This window comes from Hemibagrus wyckioides, linkage group LG17 (genome assembly GCF_019097595.1).
Source record: "Hemibagrus wyckioides isolate EC202008001 linkage group LG17, SWU_Hwy_1.0, whole genome shotgun sequence".
Taxonomy (NCBI): Eukaryota; Metazoa; Chordata; class Actinopteri; order Siluriformes; family Bagridae; genus Hemibagrus; species Hemibagrus wyckioides.
The window spans coordinates 9,181,804-9,191,464 of record NC_080726.1 but is presented as its reverse complement, the minus strand read 5'-3'; the positions used below and the strand labels follow the sequence as shown (position 1 = coordinate 9,191,464).

General features: G+C 37.9%; 2 protein-coding genes across 2 annotated transcripts; both read right to left on the bottom strand.

The window, feature by feature from the left end:
* Nucleotides 1–2,465: 2,465 nt before the first annotated feature.
* On the bottom strand, nucleotides 2,466–4,761 carry arl4aa (ADP-ribosylation factor-like 4aa). The gene is made up of 2 exons (XM_058412837.1): nucleotides 4,603–4,761; nucleotides 2,466–3,676 (listed from the first exon to the last, which is right to left on the bottom strand). Exon 2 carries the CDS (start codon nucleotides 3,628–3,630, stop codon nucleotides 2,995–2,997), a length of 636 nt encoding a protein of 211 aa, XP_058268820.1. The 5' UTR covers nucleotides 3,631–3,676; nucleotides 4,603–4,761; the 3' UTR covers nucleotides 2,466–2,994.
* Nucleotides 4,762–6,436: 1,675 nt separating this feature from the next.
* si:dkey-30e9.6 (uncharacterized protein LOC564083 homolog) lies at nucleotides 6,437–8,837 on the bottom strand. Its single transcript, XM_058413030.1, has 5 exons — nucleotides 8,780–8,837; nucleotides 7,971–8,429; nucleotides 7,422–7,506; nucleotides 7,099–7,235; nucleotides 6,437–6,560 (listed from the first exon to the last, which is right to left on the bottom strand). Exons 1-5 carry the CDS (start codon nucleotides 8,780–8,782, stop codon nucleotides 6,480–6,482), a joined length of 765 nt encoding a protein of 254 aa, XP_058269013.1. The 5' UTR covers nucleotides 8,783–8,837; the 3' UTR covers nucleotides 6,437–6,479.
* Nucleotides 8,838–9,661: the final 824 nt, after the last annotated feature.

Genomic DNA, 9,661 nt, shown 5'->3' with positions numbered 1-9,661 from the left:
ATGATCATAGCTCAGTCCATTAAAGCTTCACCATTAAAATGTTCAACACCCGTTCTGCCTTGATGGAGCTTAATAGAAGGAGTTCAGTTTGATTTTATCTTAAGTTATTGCATTTCACTGGCTGTGCTTTCCACACACATTTATCCATAGCACTGTTAAGTGCTTGATTATGGTTGATCAGATGATGATGAATTTTCAAGAATAGCATGGCTTGGAATGTAGTTCCTGCTGCAAATATGACATTGTTTTCTATAGTAACGACTTACACAGGGACTTTTCTTATAAACGGATTTAAAAATGTCAAATAGATAATCATTTGCTATAGTGACATTATCTGTTAATGTAGCACTTTTGGGAGGAGTCTCCAGGGTCAGGGCTTTCTAACAGTCAGAAAGGAAGCAGTAAATAAGTTTTCTGTCATAAACAAATCTTCAGGACAGGTGACTTTTTGCACCTTTTTGTTCGCAAAGCTCCTAGCAGCTTAATAACTGCAAGAGAAACAAAAGACAGACTGGTGAGGAAACTAACACACAGTTGTTGTGACAAGGGATAAAAGGAACTAATTTGTTTCATGGGCGTTTAATAAAATTAAAAATAATCATTGCGAAATACTGCAGCGTAAGAAGAATAAAAACGTGCTGTTACTGACAGCTTTGTAATTATTGTCCTTTAACTGCATGCACCATCATGTTTCATTCATTACTTAATCTATACTAAGTGCAAATAACCTCTTATTCACCTTTGTTACCAGTATACAGGAACTTCTTTAGTACCTATGGGGTATTTATGGGGTTTTGCAATTTTCTCCAAAGAAACCTGAAAATCAACCCCTGACACAGTTCCTGTCACATACCACCTCCTTCCTTTCGTAAAGAAAATAAATGTTCTCATCTTTCCTGCCTGAACAGGATCCAAAAAGAAAAGAAAAAAAAGTCTCTTTTCACCTTACCTAGACTATATGACTATATGACAACATGGGTGTTTTTCTGATAGTATTAGTGTCAACTGAACTTCATGAAGAATGTCTTGACATTTTGTTCCGTATGTTTCAATGAGGAAATAGACAATAACAAGTCAGAAGAAGGAAGCAATTAGTTTGCTTCTTAAATCTTCTACTCTTAAATGTTGTCTGTAATGTAAATGTGGTTTGGCATTTTGCTCATAAGGATTCAAAAATGGGGAAAACAGTCATTTGGCCTTGGCATAAATAGAAAAAGATGGAACATGACTCTGGGCAGCTATTTGGGTGAAAGATATTTTGATCCACTGACATTTTCTTGACTATTTTTTTACACTCTAATCTTGTTGGTCAAGCTTGAAGATTCTTATCTATAGTGCTATAAATGAACTCTGTTGAACACAAAGCAGCATGTTACAAAGTCCAGCTCAGACTAACTAGTTTGACTTGCCCGGATTGTTTGTGTAGATCATGACACAAAACTTCTCCCTGCTATTTTAATGTTCCCATGATATATTACCATAAAATCCATCACACACACACACCACTTCCTTAATAGCAGTGTGAGAAACAAAACATATATTTCAATACCCAAACTTTAGTGGATTAAAAAGCCAAACAGTATTTTTTTTTAGCTTGTAGCTCAGTTCAAATTTTAGTTGTTATAACTTTTATTTATCTAAAAAGAAAACTGTCAAATAGCCACTAGATTTTTGAGAAGCACTCGGCTAACTTCAGGACTCCGACAGTTTCAGCTGCAGTGAGATCTGATGATCTTACTGGAAACTGAGATAAGCCTTTGTTTCAGAGGTTACACTCATGCCGTGTGCTAAAGCACAAAGCTGAAGACTGATTCACAGATGAACTTGCACAATGCTGGAAAATCACTGCCCTTTGGGCCTCTGCCAGAGATTGTTCAGAAGGTGTGAATAGTATGTGTCTAGGTTGTTCCAAGGCTGAGGAATGAAAAAATTGGTTTCCCATTTAGCGCCATTCTACATAAATTGCTCATCACCACAGTTTACATTTAGAAGATTACATATGGAATAAATTGTAGCACAATAAGATTGCTCACGCTGTCAGGTACATTCTTTAATCCTTTTACTATAACTGCCATTTAAAATAATATTATTAGGAACCTTGTGTGTGACCAAAAGGCACTATACAATTATATAATGTTTAACGGTTATACTTTTGCCTTTAACTCAACACCATTGCAGATGAGCTATTGGCCACCTTGCAAGGTGTAAACAAATTAAAGAAAAATGAAATCAAATATATCATAAGGCTGAGTTTGGAAAACATTGTGTTTGAAAGAAGTCAACAGCATGTCAACATCAGTGACGTACTTAAAAGTGGAACTAAAATAAGGATTCTTTCATCATCATCTACAAAGCAACAATCCACATCAGGGTGTAAAAAGAATTCATTAAAAAGTCTTTAAGATATGTGATGTGAAAAGATCACACGCATTAAACAGATATTTTTTGCAACAGAAATATTTATTTGGATTAATAAAATATTCACTAAATATTCTCAGATGTTTACATAAAGTAAGTATGTCTCTAAAGTGCTTGTAAACAATACAGAAAAGGTTTCTTCTTCTGGAAAAAAAAAAAATCCTGTACATGAAAAATAAATGAGGGGCAGTGTTATAGATCAACTTTAAAAATATCAAAATACAGTAAATTAAAATCAAAACATCTTAATTCTAGAAGTAGTTTTAGGTCCTACATGCACAGTTCTCACAACCAGCACACCCCCAACACTCATACTTCCTTCATTCGTGTTCCTTCAACACACTTCAAATAATAAATGTTCGACCTGCACAGTATTAAAAAACATCTCTTCCATTCTCCATGCTTAGTCTAATAGAAATCTGTTTAAAGCCATGGGCTTTAACTAACAAGCCATTAGACTATAAAACTGATAAAACTCAGTCATCTGATAAATACCATGTTCAAATTCTATTACCAAATGAGTGCCAATCAAACAGCACCACTATATAAACCCATTTCTATTGCTTTCTGAACATTTCACTTATTTTTCTGCTGCTTTAGCCTCTTCCTCTGTTTGAGGATCATGTCATACAGTGTTTTGAGTCCTTCTAGTAAACCATCACCGATTATAGCACACGAAGGTTGCAAGTGCCATGGGGTAGAGGTGCCAAGTTCACCCAGCGCCAGCATCTTCTCAATTTCTGCCAGCGTCATAGAGTTCCTCAGGTCCTGCTTATTTGCTACGATAAGCATGGGAACACCTTGACTCTCTGACGCATGTGCAAGCTTGTGAAGTTCAGTTTTGGCCTCGTCCATCCGCTCAGCATCCACGGAGTCGACCACAAACACGATGCCATCAGTGCAGCGAGTGTAGGACTTCCAGAGCGGACGCAGCTTCTCCTGACCGCCAACATCCCAAAAATGAAAGGTCACCGTCCCGGAGCGACCGAGGGCCACTTTGACCTTTTCGGTATTAAATCCTTTCGTAGGCACAGTGTTCACAAACTCATTAAACTGCAGTCTGTACAGAACTGTAGTTTTGCCCGCAGAGTCCAAACCCAAAATTGTAATGTGCAGAGACTTCCAGAAAGGAAGATTAGAAAAGATACTGGATTGACCGGATATACCGTTTCCCATTTTCATCTGGTTTGGTGTCAGATTAAGAGAAGGCATGAATAAAGATCCATAACTGAACGTCTGGTTTTACTCCAAAATGAATCTTGGGAAAAAGAAGGAATAGAAACAAAAATGCCAATGATTTTAATAACAAACTGAATACATGATCAGATACTTTATTAAGAATAATGTTATTAATATAACTGAGTTTCTGGGTTGGATGACAATCATAGAACCCCAACTTGTCAATCCAACTTGGTTAGTTAACTAGTTAACTAACTAACCAGTGATCTAACAATGTTGCCATCTAATATCGAACACATACTTCTCAAAGTGATGGACATTAGGCCTGGGAATTTGTAAGAAATGGTCAACAACAACAGTTGCACGGGTCTTTTGGAGGTCACGTGATTTGCGGGAGTTCGCTCTCATGCCAGCCGCACTATATTTTTAGTATTTCTTGTACCAGAGTTATTTTTGTTGCATATTGTTGATCTTAAAGTCCACATCTTTCGTCACATAACAAGCTGGATCTTGTCTTAATAAAAAAAAACAAAGATGCGTACTAATATCCTAAAATGTTTCGGGAACACAGTTTCAATGCAGCTGGTTTACATAGCGCGGGTGGAAGAAAAAAAACAAAACAAGATAATGGTGGTCATTAATAACAAATATTAAGGTGCATTACATTATTACACAATTCCTAGAAGTTTATATATAGATTATGAGATGCGTACGTAGTGCTGTTTTGGGTTTTGTTGTTAAATCAGCATTTTCGCTTATTATACAAAGTGACATCATTAAAGAATATAATAAAGGTCACTTTTAAAGCGAGATCACATGTGGTCATTGCAAAACGGCTCTCTTATATCCCCTCTTCCTGAATCACAACACAGCTCCCAACTAAAACTGCAAACGCAGCACATAAACACCCACTGACCACATGTAGGTGTCCACTATATACACTACATTTATAGTAAAACGAGCAAATTCATTCAAAGTCAGGGGTCAGTATTTTTTCCTACTTACCACTCGGATTTTACTGTTTATAAAAGAAAATTCCGCCACTTATTTTTTTATTTGATTACAGCCACTCGGACCAGATCCACGCAGCAGCTCCGACTCTGAGCCCCACTGAGCCGCGGCAGTCGGCCCCGAGCTCCTCATTTGTTTACCTTTGAAATGATTGGTCGCGGAGAAGCACGCGCTTTATAAAGCATGACGCAAGCTGCAGGTGCAAGTTCAGGCCGCTTTGCATAGAGAGAGCTGCAGTGTGTGTGTGTGTGTGTGTGTGTGTGTGTGTGTGTGTGTGTGTGTGTGGCTTTTACATGAGCGCCTCGATTGTGTGATTAGACTCGAATCGTTTTCATTATTATAGCATCTGTGTGGAAGAAAAGGATATAGAAACTTTCAAAAACTTTTGCAGAGATATTCATTTGAAATGACACGATGCACTGTATTGATGGTTTGAAAAGGTACTCGTGTATCCTGCACCCAGAGCCCTGATTTTAACCCCACTTACTCCATGCTTTCTACCTAACATCAGTACCTGAACTCACTAATGCTCCTGACGCTAAATAGGGAACAAATCCCCGCTGCCATTTAGCAAAACCTAGTAGAAAGCTGTCCCAGAGGATTGGACATTATTGTAACTGAAAAGGGGGAATAAATGTAGAGGATGCACAACAAATACATACATTAGCCATAAGATTGTGACCACCTGTTTAATATTGTGTTGGTCCCCCTTTTGCTGCCAAAACAGCCCTGACCCGTCGAGCCTGGATTCCACTAGATCCGTGAAGGTGTGCTGGCTCCAAGATGTTAGCAGCAGATCCTTTAAGTCCTGTAAGTTGTGAGGTGAGGCCTCCATGGATCGGACTTGTCTGTCCAGCACATCCCACAGATGCTCGATTGGATTTAGATCCCGGTTAACTTGGAGGCCAAGTCCACACCTCAAACTCGTTGTTGTACTATATTATTCCTGAACCATTTTTGCTTTGTGGTACGGTGCATTATCCTGCTGAAGGAGGTCACAGCCATCAGGGAATACTGTTTCCATGAAAGGGTGTACATGGTCTGCAACAATGCCTAAGTAGGTGGTATATGTCAAAGTGCAGCCCCATACGCAGCAAACTGTGATTCACTGTGTTTTCTGACAAATTTCTATCAGAACCAGCATTAACTTCTTCAGCAATTTGAGCAACAGTAGCTCGTCTGTTGGATCAGACCACACAGGCCAGCAATCTCTCCCCACATGCATCAATGAGCCTTAACTGCCCATGACCCTGTCGCCGGCTCACTACTACTCCTCCATTGGACCACTTTTGATAGATACTGACCACTGCAGACCAGAAGCACCCCACAAGAGCTGCAGTTTTGGAGATGCTCTGATCCAGTCGTCTAGCCATCACAATTTGGGCCTTGTCAAACTCGCTCAAATCCTGACACTTGGCCATTTTTCCTGCTTCTAACACATCAACTTTGAGGACAAAATGTTCACTTGCTGCCTAATAGATCCCACCCACTCACAGGTGTCAGTGGTCATAATGTTATGGCTGATGGGTGTATATCAGTATCTGCTTCATCCTGGGCTGGGCGGTTGTGGATCTGGAGCCTATCCCAGGAACACTTTATGTATGGTGGGAACACCCTTCAGTCCATCACCATGCACACACAAATTTCCACTTACTGGTGTGTTTTTGGGATGTCAGAGGAAATCAGGGGACTCTGAGGAAACCCATGCAGCAACTAACAGAAAGAAATTCCACACAGACATTAAGCCACAGTTGTTGTTGTTTTTTTTAAAATTATTATTATTTTTAGTGGTATTTTCTTCAATAAAACAGTTTATTCTGCCTTAACTCATTTTATATATAACTATATTTTTTGACTGTTAGAATTTTTTATTATTTTATCCATGATCTGCTGAGTTTATCTTCCACACGGTCCATAAATGCACTGTACACCCCTCTCCTGCACCGATGCCTCTGAAAAAGTGTAAAAAAACTTTTATAAACATTCTTAAATTATACCAAAATAAGATAGTTGTACTATACATAAAAACATTTAGAAAATGAGTAAACAAGAATTAAAGCTTTCTTGGTTTAAAGCAATGGTTTGGGGGGGAAATATTGATAGCATAGTACACAACTGGTAAAAACTGTCTAAAAATACATTAATAATATAAACACAAAATTGAGTGGGTCTGTATTTAAAAATCCTGGCACTGCACTATGTATGTAAAGTAGCACCAAAAGCCACAATATATTTTCTTTTAATACATTTTAAAGTATATGAAAACTTTAGCAAGTTTGCATGATGCCAAATGGCAGTAGCTTCCTGTTAGCTTCATAGCTTCAGCTTAAAGCAAAAGAAGCACAGTTACATAGTCTCCAATCTATTGTTCAGGTATCTTGGTATAGCCAGGTGTAGACGTTCATGCTATCATTATAACTGATAACTGTGTGAGCTTTAAATGAATGATTTACTGATATTTAGATGATGAACAGTGAACACTCCACTCACTGTGTATGTGGCGGACATGGGTGGCCATGGGGACTTCGGCAGTATGAGTCTTGTGTCCCATTTGGGTTCTGCTGGTTTGAAGGTAATCATTTTCCAAGCTGTCTCTTCTTTTGGAGGATTTGGCTCAGGCTGGATTGCTGAATTATAATTATTATTTTTTTGAGTTACAAATTTATAAATAAACACAAGCTTATGTTACATTTTCATACCACAATATTTGCCTACTTGTCAAAACTATTTACTATTTATTCATGGTTATAAATGTGCTGTATTATTAATGACATTAATACCACAATAAAATAATATGAATAAATTAAGCTCACTTGCTCCCAAATACTGAGTCTTAAGGCTCAAATTTCCAGAATCCTTTGCTATGGAGGTCACCATGTCTGGCAGGTCTTCATCACACTACAGTAGTAAAATAGCGAAGGCCTCTTAAACACTGCCATCTTGTGTCAATATGCTACAATACGTTATATTTTTCCTTAGATTATTATACTAAAGTTTATCAGCCCTTGTTATGACATAAATACCCTAAAAACATACTAGATAGTAAGCACTTCACATAGAGAACACAATACACAATAATACAGGCAGTAGATTAAACTATAAAGGTTTGAATTACTACGACCGTCAATGTGAAGGGTATAATTACTTGATATATTTTTATTATACGTTTCAATCCTATTCACACACCCACAGGCCTCTTCAATAGGGAAAGCTTTACTCTTTTCTCTATTTTGCAAAAAAAAAAAAGCTGTAAGAATTTAATTGGTTGATTGGATAACTGCATGAATGTATAGGGGTACAGATATTGAGTTAATTTCAATATACTCAATGTATAGTGATGTACATGCTTGCTGTAAACTTACAGGTCTGAAATTGTGAGGCTTCGGGTTTTTGTAGGGATCACGTGGAAACTGGCCCAACTTCACAAACTGTAGCTGTAGTTCCAGTAGTGCAGGAGGTTTGTATGATCTGACAAACTCTGGTACATTTCTCTTTTTTTCTTGTTTGGATTGCATGACAGGAGGCATTCTATCAAGGCTTTGAGATAATTCTTCTAATCCTTCTTTAAGTATAGCTGAGTCTAGAGTTTTCTTCTTGATTCGAGGCAAGCTTAAAGTACGGTAAAGTTTTGGGCTAAAATCAGGTGGCTTTATTTCCCACAGGTCTGTGTGCCTGGCAGCTGCAGTTGGTAGTACGAGTCTGTGAATCCTACTTCGGCTTGTGATTAAATTTTGACTGGCGGTGAACAGGAGCTGCCTATTGAAGGTGAATGACCTTTCTGAATCCATCATCTCCGTGGTGCTCATTTTATGTGCCTGGTCCTGAGATCAAATAAGTGATGATATCACAAAACAATATTGAAATGATCAATACATCTGCCTTTGTGATATATTCTTGTATGAGCATAAAGTATGTCCACACTGTTCTTATTGATATAGCAACGATGAATCAGCCCACACCAATACATTAATATAAAATAAACTGCAGTACAGATTAAAGATTCAAGATGCTTAAATATAAAAGATTGCAGCAATACTAATGCTTTAAAGATATTATTTCTTGTCTACAAAAAAAGTGAAATGTTAAAGCAAAAAAAATTGAAAACATTTGAGCAATAACCACATTTTACCCAAATTTAATTTAAATATTAAATAAAAAACATTTATCCTACCATTCCCAGTTCAGTAATCCGTCAGTCATATGTGTGTGGCACAGCAGGGAGAGCGGGTTGCTGTGTTGGAGTGCAAGTTTTAAGCACTTGGAACAATAAAGAAGGTTGCTAGGAGGCTTTAGTTTAGAGGCCTTGTGCAGAAAACTAGTCATAATGGGAAACACTGTGAAGAGAAAAGAAACTATTTTATTATGTATTTTTAAATAAAATAAAAATAATAATAATAATAATAACGTGCAATCTCGGTAAAATGACCTTTAACAACTGTTTCACTGCTGTTCACCAAACACTTACAAATATTCAAGTTAAAAGCACTGTGTAGAACAAAATTTACACCAGCAGAGGGAAGCACAAGACATATTTGTGCATGTGCAGAGAGAGAGAGAGAGAGAGAGAGAGAGAGAGCGACAGAGAGAGACTGACAGACAGTGAGAGAGATGGAGAGATGGAGAGAGAGAGAGAGAGAGAGAGAGAGAGAGAGAGAGAGAGATGGTTTATTGGTTCATTATTGTTTACCTAAGGATCAAGGCGTATCCAGATTCTATTCCAGGAACACTGATCATGAGGCCCACCCTGGATGAGAGTCATCCAGGCATCATGCACATACACAAACACTATCTAAAGGCAATTTAATGTAGCCAATCTACCTGCAGACATTGTTGAGACGTGGTAGGATTAAGGTTAAACGTGGAACAACCAAAAACAGAGCTTGTGTCTTTTACAAGCAGTTCTGTCAATAGGTCAAAGTTCACACCTGGCTTTTATTGGGTTAAAAGCCATGTGGGGGAGCAAATGCTTTGGGCAAAGAGTTTTCAGCTGGTCACAGTTTACACACAGTTGTTGGGGTAATCAGGTTGTTTCGGATAATACAGGCGAGGTGAT